The following is a 16,755-nucleotide window of genomic DNA, read 5'->3' on the forward strand; positions in this document are numbered from 1 at the left end:
ATCAACACCATACCTCATTTCTCACCGGTTAATGGTTAACGTGTCCAATGGGACAAGCAATAGAGCAGCCTTTGTGCTCTCTGCAATGCCTATGTCAAAACACCGTAGACTTTGTACCTGTGAAGAGACAGGTTGAGAGCAACAAAGCTGGAATCAAATCAAGCACCTGTTACTTTCCAGCTCTTGGGAGGAATTGCGAGGAATCACGAGGGACTTTATGTCATGTCTTCCACGTGCCATACGGTAGCTGTGAGATCATCATGGCATGGCTCAAATGTGGCCCTCAAAAGAGGACTCTTAAGTGTTTATTTGTGCCATAACCAACAAACAACTGAGCTCATTGATATATAGACACACAAACTTAAATTCACCCTGCTGCGTTCCAGCATCCTTAGATTAGGCTGACCGTATTGGAGACACTCTAGGTGAATAAGGTAAAATAGATTTCACCATACTTCCCCAGTTGACTGATTAAGAATCGAAAACATTTTTTGCAATACAAGTATCCTGAAATGTTATGTTTAAATATTAAAATGAGGTATTATCTAATTAAATATGCATTGATTTGTATGCATTTACAGAACAGAAATATGAATGCTGGTTAAAGGCAGGTTCAAAATTCCTATTTCTTTTTACTGACATATTAAAGTCAAAGGGATTTTGAACAAACCCCTCTGTAAAAAATTTCAGAATATAGATATAGATAGTAATGCAACTGTGCAGTTTGGTGTAAGTGCTACTGAAAAGGATATTTCAGGCTCATTTTGAGAAAAAAATCTTTAAAGATATGCATTGTAATTAAAATCTACAGATGCAAATAGATAAAGTGCAATGAAAATATTATATTTTGGATGTTTTCTTTACACTAGTATATAACAACACATTATGAAAAGCCAAATTGCACAAAATTTCAAAATTAACCAGTGCATGGCTGGTGTTTTTGCCTGTTGTTTCTTACCTTACTCTTAGCTATAACGAAAAGATGTGGTTAAAGGAAGAGTTCACTCAAAACTGTGGAACACAAAAGAACACGAACACAAAAGAAGATGAAAGTCAGTGGGATGTAGTGTTGCTTGGATATCACTTTTCTTTTAAAACATATATTCTTGTGTTACGAATTAAAGTCAGACAGGGTGTGTTTCCCAAAAGCGTCATTAGCTAACTATGGTCATTAGTTCCATTGAACTCAACTGGAAATTACGGAATTTGCGACCATAGTTGCTTTTGTGAAACGCACCCCAGGTTTGGAGTGACATGATGGTGAGTAAATGAAATAAATTAAGTTTTTTGGTGAACTTTCCCTTTAAGACTAATGTGTTTCAGTGTTTTACCTGGGCAAGTCAGTTGAACAGTTGAAATGGGACATGTTTAAGGCACTGTCAGGACAATTCATGGTTTACCTAGGACACACCTCATGAAACTAGGACTGTTCTAAGTAAAGCTGGGCATCTGGTGACCCTGAAACACACACATAGACATCCCATATGCATTCTTCAGATGCTACATACTCAAACTTGCTGGAGAAGATTGATTTTCACTATTTCTTTCTCTCTTTTCCTGTTTCTATTAAGCTGTAGTACTTTGATAACGTCACACTCAGTTTAATTGCTGTGGTGGTTCTCTTTAAAGTTATTTTTGCTAAAGTTTTTTGTTGATTTAATATATTTGTAAAAATTTTATGTATTTGAAAAAAAACTTTCTAAGTCTTCATTCATTTGATCCAAAATACAGCAAAATATGGTTATATTGTGAAATATTATTACAATTTAAATTTTACTGTTTTCTATTTGAATATATTTAAAAATTTAATTTATTCCTGTGTTGAAAAGCTGAATTTTCAGCATCATTACTCCAGTCTTCAGTCAAGTCAAGTCACCTTTATTTGTATAGCGCTTTATACAATATCGGTTCTGTCAAAGCAGCTTTACAGAGTCAAACAGGAAAATTGTTTGTCAATGATGCAAGAAGACAATAACAGAGTCATTTTTCTGTCAGCTCATTGATGATTCAATGATATCATCATTCAGTTCAGTTTTCCTCCATTAGTGTCTGTACAGTCAGTCAAGTGTCCCCAACTAAGCAAGCCAAAGGCGACAGTGGCAAGGAACCAAAACTCCATTGTTGACAGAAATGGATAAGAAAAACCTTGGGAGAAACCAGGCTAATTCAGGGGGTCCAGTTCTCCTCTGGCCTGGCGAAAGCAGCATGTTGTGGTCTGGTTTAAATCCAGTCTGCACTGGTTCCCGTGGTCTTGTGCCGATGGTCGTCGAGCTGACGAGGTCTATGCAAGTTATCTGTCTCTAGTGCGCATCTAGTTGGCATGATCTCCGCTAACATTCAGGGCTGTAGACGTCGTCTGTAGGTGCTGATCCACCATCTGGGCTGGATACAGACTGGATCTGGCCTCGGAATAAGAAAGAAACAGACTTATATTAGCGTAGATGCCATTATTCTTACGATGTAACGAGTACATCGGGTGTAATGGGAAGCCTAACAATCCTTTAACAGATTTGGATTATAGAAATGTGTTAGTGTGTTATGTGAGGTTAAAGAGGTGGGTCTTTAATCTAGATTTAAACTGACTGAGTGTGTCTGCCTCCCGGACAACACTAGGTAGATTGTTCCAGAGTTTGTGCGCTAAATAGGAAGATGATCTGAGGCCCACAGTTGATTTTGATATTCCAGGTATTATCAAATGGCCAGAGTTTTGAGAACGCAGAGGATGTGAAGGACTATAATGCGATATTAGCTCGCTCAAGTTTTGAGGAGCTAAACCATTCAGGACTTTATAAGTTATTAGAAAGATTTTAAAATGTATTCATTGTTCAACAGGGAGCCAGTGCAGAGTTGACAGAACCGGGCTAATGTGGTCATTGCTCCTGGTTCTAGTAAGAACTCTAGCTGCTGCATTTTGGACTAGCTGGAGTTTGTTCATTAAGCACTCAGAACAACCACCCAATAAAGCATTACAATAATCTAATCTTGAGGTCATGAATGCAAGAATGAACATTTCTGCATTTGACATTGAGAGCATAGGTCGTAATTTAGATATATTTCAGTGTCATATGATCATTCAGAAATCATTTTAATATGTTAATTTGCTGATAAAAAAACATGTATTATTATTATTAATACAATAAAGAAAAAATATATATATTTATTTATTTATATATATTTATTTAATTCCACATATGTAAAAGGCAGTTCAATAATTACTAGCTTTAGGATGAAAATAATCCAACATTTCTTAATGCTCCTAAAAGCAAGCTTTATTTTCTTTAAGCAAACAATGTCGGTGAAATATGACCTGTGAATTTTCTTGAGATTTACCCATCAACAGAACTCTCTAAACGGATTATAAATAAGCACATGATCACACAGCATCTGACTGCCGTTCTTTGCTCTACACCGGGCCTCCGGGGATCGTTCAGGTACTGCTGATGAAGTCATCTCTTGCTGAAGACAAACTGTTGCCTGGGAGACGGAACTTCAGTCATCCGATCTGTCATCATATGACATCAGCCGCTGCCTCACACAGCTGCTGTCTGCTGCGCTGAAATTGCAGAACGTCTGGTTTATGAAATGTCATTCGCATCTCAGATACTATTTTGATGATGAAATTTATCTCTGCGGAGGCCAATTTGAGTTTGACATATATACTTTGTGATTTCAGAGAGGGTTATTATTATGAACTAAAACTAAAACCATAAAAACATTTAATTACGTAAATTTTAATTGAAAAAAAAAAACACTTATTTTATTTCAGTTAGTTGGTGACATTCCTCATTTCCTCAAGTGAAACTTATGCGTTTTGACTGTTTGTTTACACGACAATGGCGGTTTGGGGACTGAAAACACATATTTTTGAAAACGGGATTCAAAGTGCAAGTTTTTGGAAACTGCCCCGTTACCGTTTCCATGTAAACAGCCGATACAGGAAACTTTGAAAATGGTGACGTCATGCACATGCGTAGTATGTGTTAGGTTTGTAGACATGCGCAGTTGTCAATTTTAAATGCAAGTACGAACAAACATACACAACAATGGTGGAGTACACGGTACTGTTGTTGCTGCTCAAGAGTTTGCTAACGCTTCTTCAGTAAAGTCTGGATTTACTTCACCAATATTACAATCAACAGCGGAGACACATCATATACATCAACTAATCATCACTTACCTACAGGTATTGTTTACTAAAAAGGTGACAGTGCCAACTACTGGCCTGGCATCCATAATACAGTGTTTATGGCTGTTTTTGCGAATATATGTAAACACAAATCGTTTTTAAAACGTTATCATGTATATGTAAAACTTTTTAAAAAACGTATTTGACTACACCGTTTTAATGTAAACATAGCCTAAAACTGAAACTAAAATTAAAACCTTAAAAACAAGATTCGTTATTTGAAATTAAATAAACATTAACCGAATTAAACCTAAAAAAATATATTTTTATATCAGATTTCTCTTCTTAAATTTGTTAAACTTCATTAAACTTGATGTATTAAAATAACTGAAATAGAAATTATTAAAAACTGTATGTATATAAATAACAAAAACTATTAAAATGACAAAAACGCAACAAAGTTACAAAAACCAACTAAAATTAAAATGGAAACAAAAAATATAAAAATTGACAAAACACACACACACACAAACACACACAGATGCTGTAGATTTCAGTGATACTAAAATAACACTGATTTCCATAGCAAATGCATTTGTATCTTAAGGTCAAATCTACAAACCAAACTACAGCATTATGTGGCCCAAATGCAACTTTCGTCCCAAACAATTTCATTAAATGTATGATTTTTCAGCAGCAGCTCATATTTTGGAAGACGTTTATTAACTTCAAATACATTTATTGGTGACATGATATTTTCAGCTTAGACAACCATCCCCCAGTCCTGTGTGAATAATGCCAGTCTTCCATTGTTTTTATTCATGTTTCTTATCATTGGTTTCTCTTTCCTCAGGAAAAGTAGAGAGGTGGATGAAACAGAGATGAGACCCGTCCCGAATCCCTTCCCAGAGTTGCTGCCGTCCACTGTGTCATTCGTGTCTCAATGTCTGTTACCCTGGACCAAAACCAGTGCAACTCAGGTGAGACACGTGATTTCTTCAAGCCACTGCTGTTCAGAAGAGCTGTCTACTGCCTACATAGGGAAAATTATGCGATTGGCTTTTCTTTGGAAAACTGATGGAATTCTGCATTAGAATGTGGCCAAAGGATGAAAAGAAATTTTTCTTAAGAGGCTACAACAGCTTTTGTATCTACATAGGCATCTCGCTATTTTGGAACAAAGCCTTGGTGTATCATATGGAAGTATATCATTTGGATTAGGGCTGAAACGATTCCTCGAGTAACTCGATTACAAAAAATGAAAAAGGGCAAATTCCTCTGCCTCAAAGCCTCTTTTAATTTATTTTAAATCTCACGACTGGTTCTTTCGCAATGATTTTTTTAATGTGACACAACGCGTTTACGTCACCCACAAAGCGGAAGGAGACACAAGCGCTGCGTAAAAGATCAAATACTGCAAGGAGTCAGCAGTGTTTTGATTTGAGGGCGCGGGCAAACGTAAAGAGAACGTTGTGGCGTGTGTCCATTGCAAGATAGAGCTGGCATACCACAACTAGGGCCCTATGATTTCCGCGATGCAGAAAACGCGGAGGGAATCGCGGAATCCAGTCATAAAAACTGATTTTTACAGTTTAACGCGGAATGGGACGGAAATTTGCCAAATTTTGTAAGAATTAATAAAAAATAGGTCATTGCACTTACATCAAATCACGATATGGACTAATATCTGTAAATATTAAGCCGAAACAGTCTATTTAAATATGAATCCTGCATGTTCTGCGTGTCTTTGTTAATGAATGGAGCAGAAGCGCGACTTCCTTTTTGTCGCACACACTGAAGCGCGCGTCACGCTCTCTGTGATTTCAGCATCTGCTGTCTCACTAAATAAGACGTGAACACATGAACAACATCACCAGAACTGCTCTGACAGTCACTTCAAGAGCATTTGACCGTTTGATTTGAGTAAAACTAGCGTCACATCACATACACTGAACTGTAAAGGTACGTCAACCCGTCAAAATAAAAGTCCGGTTTAGACAAGTATTTGCCAGAGATGTGTGTACTATTGTTCAGCAGAATGTACATATACTACTACTAAAAAAAAAATCAAACATGATTTTTTTAAGGTTTAATCACACAACATTTCTTCCATGTTTTATTTTTAATAGTAAATCCCCTTTGTTTACCAAAAAGTTAGGTTTGCTTAATTGTCAATAATTAAAAGATAAATTAAATTAATGTTTTATGTGTTTAATGTTTAATGTGCATCTCAAGAAATGCTTGATTTAAAACCCCAACTGAATGGCACTTAAATGCACTTAATTCATCTGTCAACTTTATTGTCATTGCATTCTATGCATTTAAATGGTAAAAATATTTTTTTTCTAAAAAAGGAAACTTAGTTGTTCATTTTAAGAGACCCAGGAGTCTTATTTTCTCTTGACTAATTAATATTGCACTTTAATTAAGCAAAAACTAATTTTATCCGATTACTCGATTAATCGGTGGAATTTTTGGTAGAATACTCGATTACTAAAATATTCAATAGCTACAGCCCTAATTTGGATTGGCATGGATTGATTGGTTGGTTGACTGATTGATTGATTGTCCCTGGTCTTCTTGTTCTCATTTGGTTAAAAGACCAGAAGCCAAAACAAACTTTCATCGCTTTCTCATTTTGTTGTTTGGCAGTCTTAGTTTCATCCCCAGTCAGTAACTACAGTAGAAACGCTCAGATATTTCAGTTTAAATCCACTTCTTGTGAGATTAAATCTAAAAATACAGCATACAAACATATGCTGACTGATAAACAGGCAGAATGTTTAAACTTCCGTAAAGCGTTAATAACGTACACTGGAACAGAGAGATGTTCAACCAGTTTAGCTGGAATGGAAATGAACTGGGATGGGGAATGAAATCGCTGCGTCAGCCCTCTGAATCCATCCATTTTTGGATGTAGTTTCTAATCTAGTATGACAACAAAGAAAAAGCATGGCAAAGGGCAATGTAGACATTTTAACAGCACTTATAATTAGAGAAGGAATGTACATCAAGTACATTTGTCGGTTTGACAAAATTGTAAAATTGTTCAACTGCTATGGTTTTATGCAGACCGAAAGGATAGATGGATGGAAAGGATCAGTTAGCTGAAGTACTATGTTGAGTTTGGTTGATGTAGCATTAAAATGTTTGTCTGTAATATTGGAGACATCTGATCATCCACTAGAGAAAAACCCATGTGTCTGATCAATTAGAAAAATATAAAGTCAGAACAGACTTAAGATCTGTAAAAAAAAGCTTAAAAGATGTAGTTACATTTGGACTTGTTGTTTTTTTGTTTTACTGGTGAAATAGTGAATATTCAGATCAAAATTTGTTTTTTTATTTAGCTGTTAAATTCCTTCAACTGCTGTATCTATTGAATAGTTTTAGAATCTTTTCTTGTGAGATGTTTTATAGTGTCTCTGATTTAAACAGTAGCAAAAACAAAGATGGGCTGTGTCAAGAATCAAGTGAATCCTCTCCCAGGGTTACATGGGATAATAATGTGTCTACTGGACTTTTTTGACATTTGCCACTGGCTCTGATGTCTCTTTAGTGGTTAAACTTAAAATATAATTCGTTTTGGGTAAATCTAACAGGTAATCTTTGGTCTTTATTCAATTAATCTATTTCTTCCAAGCAAGATCCTTTTTATTCCTGTTTCTGTAAAAGTATGAAGAAGTATCATACTGCTCCGGGTATCCACATACAGCGATGATGACTTTGTCCTCCATTGTTTTTTCGGATTTTACTTCTGCTCACTACGTCATAATTACGTCAGAGCAAGCTCCTGATTGGTTAACGCGGCATGAAATTTCGCCAAAGTTCCGATTTTTCAACGTCAAAATGCTCAATTTGCGTGAAATCACATCGCAGGATGTCAAATCACGTCTTTGCATTGACTTAACATGTAAATCATTCGCGTCTGGTGTGAACGCACCATTAGAGTTACAAGTTTGTTTCATTTCAGTGAGTCAGTTAAAACTGTCTGTTTCAGTAAATCAGTTCTTAGAACTCTGAGATCTTTATGGTAATCTCACATTTCATTTTCAAAGGGCATCAGATTGTAAAAGTAAAATTTAAATATAATTCTTTGTGTTTATTTAGTAATTAACAGTGTTTTAACAAAAATATTATTGGATATTTTGCATTGTGCATTAACAATTTTTTTATGTAATTAAACTGTTTGGTTGTAATGAAATAAAGTATGTAAATATCGAAATACTTTGTGAGTTGTTATAATGTTGTCTTTGTATTTTAGCACTAACTGTGAAGAGCTTTAGTTTTTTGTATGAGATTATTTTGGTGCATTATGCATAATGAAAGCTTAGAGCTTTATATCAGATGCATCCTCAGAGCAAGTTTGCTCTTATGTGGTCAATGCAATCTGCTTACATTGCTGATTTGGGAAAAGCAAGACCCCTGTGGATCTTATTATATGACATAATATATGTTATGAATGGCCATCCGGAACAGCTTTGACCTGCAGCAAAGTCTGCAAATTACAGCATATTGAACTGTAGGGCTGCAACTAACGATTATTTTGATAATCGATTAATCTGTCGATTATTTTTACGATTAATCGATTAATCGGTTTATGTACTTATATTTTATTTTTTTCCATTTTTCCCCCCCAAGTAAATTATTAATAAATGGTCTTTATCCTTCAGCATACATTTTTAAGAGATTTTAACCATTTTGCACTATCATATCCTAATCAAAAATATACCTGGAGTTGTTTTATTGTGTTAGTAATCCATTTGTCGAACTCTTCTGCAATCAGAACACTGACCCATACTCTAGCAAATTTCACAAGGAGATTTAAAATAATGTTTTCACCATGGCAGTCCTTAGAGCTCCTAAAGTAGTTTAACATCCCGAACGAAGCTTATTAAGGAATCTTTCAGATCATATTTTCACGAAGAATAAGGATAAAACAGAATAAAATTGCAGTGCATTGTATTTTATTATTTACTGGGAAACAGCTTTATAGCTTTTGCTGTGAAATTGTAAACAATCCTTCGAATAAAGTGCCAGTGGCATGAAACCTGAATGGAACTCACAATTTAAAGTAAAATCCATCAGAAGGTTGTCCAGAAAAAAAATTGGACAGTCACACACAAAAAACCTGCTGTGTGAAAAAGAGCAGTGAATACTTAGAAAAAAAGTGCATTTCAAATATCTTTAAACATTTACCTCTCTCATTCAGTCATAATTAGGCTGCACGACTGAATTTTGAACTGGAAAACTACAAACTGATCACAGAACATGTTTGTAAAGCTTTAAATGTTAACTGTTAAAAAGCAATGTTATCAGCTTTTACGACTTAACAAATTGCAAACAACATTGTACTGGAGAATCTGCACAAATAAAAGTCTTAGGGGCCGTTCACATATCGTGCCTAAAAACGCGTAGAAAACCCTAGGCGCGCCGCTTTCTCCTTCTTTCCAAAGCGCTCGGGCAGAAGCGCCCCTGAGGCGTCTGCCTTTGCTAAGCAACCATGACGTGCTCTCTCCTTGAAGACGCGGAAATTTCAGCAAAGGATAAATGGATTTGCAGCTCAAAAAATCGCTTGCAGTAGCTCTGCTACTAAATTTATTTCAAAATGGAAATCCATATACAACTTTGATCAGCTGTTCCTTTCATCTTGACTGAGCTTTTAACGTTGTTACGGGAAAGGATGGAGCTGATTGGTTAGTTCTTGTCACATGACCCGCGATGCGCTTGCAGCATTCTGAAAAGTTGAGATGTTTTTAACTCGATGCGATGCGGTGTTGGAAATAACGAACTTGAGCGCGCAAAAGACGCGATATGTGAACGTCCCCTTAAACAGTTCAGTAGTGCAGAGTTTACAGGTTACTCTTCTTTTTTGAAGGCTCAAAGTAAAGTACTCCCAGTCTCCCACATCCCGCTAAATGCTGCAGAGACGCTGTTCGGGAAGCACGTGACATAAAACGAGGCCAGCTATTGGCTATTCGCTACTTCTCCTGCTGTACTGGCTGAGTAAAACCTCCGGTGGCTCATTACTGCCACACTTTGGTCACCGCAGATTTGAAATATGCACGAAATGAGCCGCTTACGGCCAATAAAAGTTATTTAGCAACGAATCGATGACTAAATTAGTTGACAACTATTTTAATAATCGATTTTTATCGATTAAATCGATTCGTTGTTTCAGCTCTATTGAACTGTGCCGTCATAATGTGGCTGTGCAGTTTGCCATTATATTTGAGGCTGGCAGTAATGATCCCTCTCATATTATATCTGAGGATAGCAATTATGGCCACAGTATATGAGTGAAACAGAGGGAACCAGAGGGGGATGGGGTAGAAATGTCACGAAAACTTTTTGCTCTGCTAGTTTTTGCAGTTTGCTGAGGATAGACGATGACCCAGACTGTCTGCTGTAAAAGATGGTCCTGGGCTGGGCGGTTGCGCTATTTACATCAGACTTTGAGCGTGTGCAAGTCAGTAAGGCTTGCTTACTCCACAGGCTGAAATTACAGACCATCGATCAAGTGGGCCAATATGTGGCGCCATTAGGTTGCCGTTACTCAAAATTGTCAATATACTATAGCATGCAATTAAAATCAATAGAGTTCAGTTCATTCAATATTATATATCAATATTTATCTCAAAATATAATATGATTCTCAATAAATTAGAATGTAGAGGAAAAGTTCATTTGTTTCAGTAATTCAACTCAAATTGTGAAACTCATGTATTAAATAAATAAAATGCAAACAGACTTAAGTAGTCTAAGTCTTTGGTTCCTCTTCAGGAACTCGAGCTGCGTCGAACAATGCTTTGGGGAATGCGCTTAGTGTGAGCGACTCTGAATATAGTGTGTAATCAGTCCAATGGAAGAGCATGACGTCACAGGCGGGTTATGTAAGCGACCAGGAAGCTATAAAAGCACGTGCCGCGCAGCTGGCGAAAGCTTCGCATCTTTCAGCAAGCGCTCTGTGTGTGAATGTCACTTGTTTGTCTTGTGAGTCTTATTTACTGTTGGCTGTCCAGTTAGAGCTCCAAGTCATGCCGAAGAGCAAGGCGAAATCCAAGCATACTGATGGCGATTCCAAATCACGTTATAGGTTCGGGGGCCTCTTACACCTCGAGAGACTGATTCCCTTAGTAGATTATTTAGCAGCGTGGAAACAACTGCCAAATGTATCTCAATGGGTCCTGCACACAGTAGAAAAAGGCTACCGTATTCAGTTCGGCTCTGCGCCGCCAATATTCAACAGGGTCATCCCGACGATAGTCGGCCCCAGGCAGGGTCTGGTTATGGAACCGGAAGTGAAAACCCTATTAGAGAAGGAGGCCATCGAGGTGGTCCCTCCTCAAGACAGGGAGTCCGGATTTTACAGCCGGTATTTCATAGTTCCAAAGAAGGATGGGGGGTTGCGTCCGATTATAGACTTGAGGGTCTTAAATCGTTCAGTTATGAGATTGAAGTTCAAAATGCTCACAATCAAGCATGTTGTAGCTCAGATCAGGTCCGAGGGCTGGTTTGTCACAATAGATCTAAAATGATGCATACTTCCACATATTCATCCTTCCACAACACAGGAAGTTTCTGAGGTTTGCTTTCGGGGGCGAAGCTTACCAATATCGAGTACTTCCCTTCGGCCTTGCACGTTCACAAAATGTGTAGACGCGGCTATGGTCCCCCTGCGCATGCAGGGCATCCGCATTCTCAACTATATCGACGATTGGTTGATTTTAGCTCAGTCAGAGCAGGTTGCGGCTCGGCATCGAGATGTTGTTCTCGCACATATGGGGGAGCTGTGTTTGAGACTGAATGCCAAGAAGAGTGTACTTTCTCCGGTTCAGAGAACCACCTATCTAGGCGTAGTATGGGATTCGACCGCGATGCAGGCACGATTGTCCCCTGCTCGTATCGAGTCGATCCTCATCTCAGTCGAGAGTAAGTCAGAGAAGGCCAGTCACTTACTGTCAAACAATTTCAGAGATTGTTGGGTCTGATGGCAGCTGCGTCCAACGTGATACCTCTTGGCCTGCTGTACATGAAACCCCTACAGTGGTGGCTCAAGACCAAGGGATTTTCCCCAAGGGGCAATCTACTTCGTACTATCAAGATCACGCGGCACTGCCTCCGTGCCTTAGACATGTGGAAGAAACCTTGGTTCTTCAATCAGGGCCCGGTGCTGGGAGCTCCTTGTCGCCGTGTAATACTAACGACGGACGCATCTCTCTCCGGCTGGGGTGCAGTCATGAGTGGCTACCCTGCCCGTGGTCTGTGGAGCGGTCGCAATCTAACATGGCATATCAATTGTCTAGAAATGCGAGCAGTTTATCGTGCACTGAAGCAATTCCTCCCAGACCTAGGGGGTCACCATGTGTTGGTGCGCACCGACAACACATCGGTGGTCTCTTACATCAACCACCAGGGAGGTCTGCGTTCGCGCCCTTTGTACAAGCTGGCGCACCAGATCCTGGTGTGGTCCCAGAGCAAACTCCTCTCATTAAGAGCAGTATATATTCCTGGGAAACTAAATATGGGAGCAGACATACTGTCGAGGCAGGGGCCGAGGCCCGGGGAATGGAGGCTTCACCCAGAGGTGGTGAAGCAGATATGGAGAGTGTTTGGCAGGGCTCAAGTAGACCTTTTTGCGACTCAAGAGACATCACAATGTCCCCTTTGGTTCTCTTTAGTTCATCCAGCTCCTCTGGGACTGGACGCTATGGTACAGACCTGACCGAGGCTTCGTCTGTACGCCTTTCCCCCTATTGCTCTGCTCCCAGGAGTTCTGGCGAGAGTACGCCGGGATGGGGTCCGTCTGTTATTAGTAGCCCCATTCTGGCTGGGCCGAGTATGGTTCGCAGACCTGGTCTCGCTCCTTGATGGCTCTCCATGGGAGATACCGATCAGGACAGACCTACTCTCACAAGCGCAGGGGAAGATAATTCACCCTCGCCCAGAGTTGTGGAAGCTGTGGGTGTGGCCCCTGAGGTGGCACAACTATTAGCAGCTGGTCTCTCAACCGAGGTTTTTGAGACCCTTCTCCAATCCAGAGCTCCCTCAACGAGGAAACTGTACTCCCTGAGGTGGAAACTCTTCACCTCATGGTGCAGAGACCACCAGCTAGACCCAGCAAACTGCCCAGTTGGTACAGTTCTAGAGTTCCTACAGGCCAGGCTCTCTGCAGGGTTGACCCACTCCACGCTGAAGGTTTACGTGGCGGCCATTGTGGCCTACCACGCCTTTCTCGATGGCTAGTCTTTGGGAAGACACCCCTCAGTTACACGTTTCCTCCGCGGTGCGCTGAGGCTGAGACCTCCAGTACGGTCCCGTATTCCCCCGTGGGACTTGGTTGTGGTGTTAGAGGCAATGTGCAAACCCCCGTTTGAACCCATTCAAGATATTTCAGACAGACAACTTACACTTAAAACCTCCTTTCTGTTGGCTATCACCTCTCTGCGGAGAGTAGGAGATCTTCAGGCCCTCTCTGTTGCCCCCACTTATCTTGAGTTTGCACCTGGCATGACCAAAGCGTTCATATACCCTCGAGCGGGATATGTTCCTAAGGTTCCCACTGTTACACCACGACCTGTAGTGCTGCAGGCCTTCTGTCCTCCTCCCTTTCGGGAGCCCCACCAAGCGAAGCTAAATTGTATGTGTCCAGTTTGAGCGCTGGACGCATACGTCCACAGAGCTGCCCTGTGGAGAAAAACTGACCAATTGCTTGTATGCTATGGTCCCCCCAAGATGGGTTCTCCTGCTTCTAAGCAGACTATTAGTCGTTGGATAGTCGAGGCTATCAACGCCACCTATGAGTCCTCTGGTCGTCCCCCGCCGTCTCGTTCCCTCGAGGAACCAGGGTTACATACATAACCTAGAGACGTTCTTTTAATTGTAATGATTTTGGCTCACATTTAACAAAAACCCACCAATTCACTATTTCAACCACTTAGAATACGATGAGATGCCAATCAGCTAATCAACTCAAAACACCTGCAGAGGTTTCCTGAGCCTTCAAAATGGTCTCTGATAATCATTGACACCCTTCACAAGGAGTGTAAGTCACAAAAATTAAGCAATAAGCTGGCTGTTTACAGAGTGCTGTATCCATGCATGTTAACAGTTGAGTGGAACGAAAGTCCTTTTTTCAGATGAGAGCAAGTTTTGTATTTAATTTGGAAACCAAGGTCCTAGAGTCTGGAGGAAGGGTGGAGAAGCTCATAGCCCAAGCTGCTTGAAGTCCAGTGTTAAGTTTCCACAGTCTGTGATGATTTGGGGTGCAATGCCATCTGCTGGTGTTGGTCCATTGTGTTTTTTGAAAACCAAAGTCACTGTACCTGTTTACCAAGAAATTTTGGAGCACTTCATGCTTCCTTCTGCTGCCCAGCTTTTTGAAGATACTGATTTCATTTCCCAGCAGGATTTGGCACCTGCCCACACTGCCAAAAGCATCAAAAGTTGGTTAAATGACCATGGTGTTGGTGTGCTTGACTGGCCAGCAAACTCACCAGACCTGAACCCCAGAGAGAATCTATGGGCTATTTTGAAGAGGAAAATGAGAAACAAGAGACCAAACAATGCAGATGAGCTGAAGGCCACTGTCAAAGAAACCTGGGCTTCCAAACCACCTCAGCAGTGCCACAAACTGACCACCTCCATGCACGCCGAATTGAGGCAGTAATTAAAGTTGGGTTTTTGTTAAATGTGAGCTATCATCACTATTAATCATCACTATTAAAAGTACCAAAGACTTAAATTACTTCAGTCTGTGTGCATTGAATTTATTTAATACACGAGTTTCACAATTTGAGTTGAATTACTGAAATAAATGAACTTTTCCTCGACATTATAATTTATTGAAAAGCACCTGTATATATATATATATATATATATATATATATATATATATATATATATATATATATAAATAATTTCAAATTTGTATTATAATATAAAAGTATTATTTTTATTATTTATTATTTATTATTCATTAATATTTCATATCAAATTAAATAATAAATATATACAAATCTATATTTTTATCTATTTGTTTATTTATTATTGTTTTATTTCAGTTTTTTTAACACTGTTTTCGTAATTGTGCGATTCACAGATATTGCAGATTATCGGGATGTGTTTTGTTCTTAATGTGATGTCTAAAGAGTTTGACTAGGCCTGTCTGCTCTTTTTGGGGAGTGAAGTGTCCTCTCAAGATACAGTCCAGGTCTTGTTGCCTGATTCTTTTATATACACGCCTCAGGCTGCACTTGACCGATTTAGTGGCTGATTGTAATTCTCAAATGCCTAGCCTGTCATTGTTTGAGTAAATTGATGGGATAATGGGGGATTTGCTTTTGTTTTGGATGATTTAGGGGAGCAGGGATACTTAAGGTTCAGCTGTGACAGTGAAACGCCTCTTTAGTGACCTCCTGAGCTCTTGTTGGTGTAACTGACCCTTCACTAAGCCCTGCCTTTAAAATGTTACTGCTGACCATAACTTAGCACAACTGATGCCTTATGTTCTTTTATTACTTTTAAAAAATGTAAGTCTGTTATGGAAAACACACACACACACACACACATATGTACATGTTGGTATTGGTTTACAGGGACTCTCCATAGGCGTAATGGTTTTTATACTGTACAAACTGTATTTTCTATTGCCCTACACCAACCCTACACCTAAACATACCCCTCTCAGGAAACTTTGTGCATTTTTAGAGTTTCCCAAAAATTTTAAGCCTTTTGAATTATGTGGACACAGGTTTTGTCCTCATAAACCACCTACATATTGTAATACCTGTGTCATCCATGTCATTATACAAATTTGTTTCCTCATATATATATATATATATATATACACACAACCCGAATTCCGGAAAAGTTGGGACGTTTTTTAAATTTTAATAAAATGAAAACTAAAGGAATTTCAAATCACATGAGCCAATATTTTATTCACAATAGAACATAGATAACGTAGCAAATGTTTAAACTGAGAAATTTTACACTTTTATCCACTTAATTAGCTCATTTAAAATTTAATGCCTGCTACAGGTCTCAAAAAAGTTGGCACGGGGGCAACAAATGGCTAAAAAAGCAAGCAGTTTTGAAAAGATTCAGCTGGGAGAACATCTAGTGATTAATTAAGTTAATTGATATCAGGTCTGTAACATGATTAGCTATAAAAGCTTTGTCTTAGAGAAGCAGACTCTCTCAGAAGTAAAGATGGGCAGAGGCTCTCCAATCTGTGAAAGACTGCGTAAAAAAATTGTGGAAAACTTTAAAAACAATGTTCCTCCACGTCAAATTGCAAAGGCTTTGCAAATCTCATTATCTACAGTGCATAACATCATCAAAAGATTCAGAGAAACTGGAGAAATCTCTGTGCGTAAGGGACAAGGCCGGAGACCTTTATTGGATGTCCGTGGTCTTCGGGCTCTCAGACGACACTGCATCACTCATCGGCATGATTGTGTCAATGACATTACTAAATGGGCCCAGGAATACTTTCAGAAACCACTGTCGGTAAACACAATCCGCCGTGCCATCAGCAGATGCCAACTAAAGCTCTATCATGCAAAAAGGAAGCCATATGTGAACATGGTCCAGAAGCGCCGTCGTGTCCTGTGGGCCAAGGCTCA

General features: G+C 39.2%; 1 protein-coding gene across 2 annotated transcripts in view; it reads left to right on the forward strand.

The window, feature by feature from the left end:
* The window catches only part of LOC132153204 (growth factor receptor-bound protein 14-like), an 86,241-nt gene that overhangs the window by 22,557 nt on the left and 46,929 nt on the right, over positions 1–16,755 (forward strand). For both annotated transcript variants that reach the window (XM_059562542.1, XM_059562543.1), the window contains one exon: positions 4,980–5,106. In XM_059562542.1, coding sequence (XP_059418525.1) covers positions 4,980–5,106 — 127 coding nt within the window. The remainder of the gene's footprint in view (positions 1–4,979; positions 5,107–16,755) is intronic.

This window comes from Carassius carassius, chromosome 11 (assembly GCF_963082965.1).
Source record: "Carassius carassius chromosome 11, fCarCar2.1, whole genome shotgun sequence".
Lineage (NCBI taxonomy): Eukaryota > Metazoa > Chordata > Actinopteri > Cypriniformes > Cyprinidae > Carassius > Carassius carassius.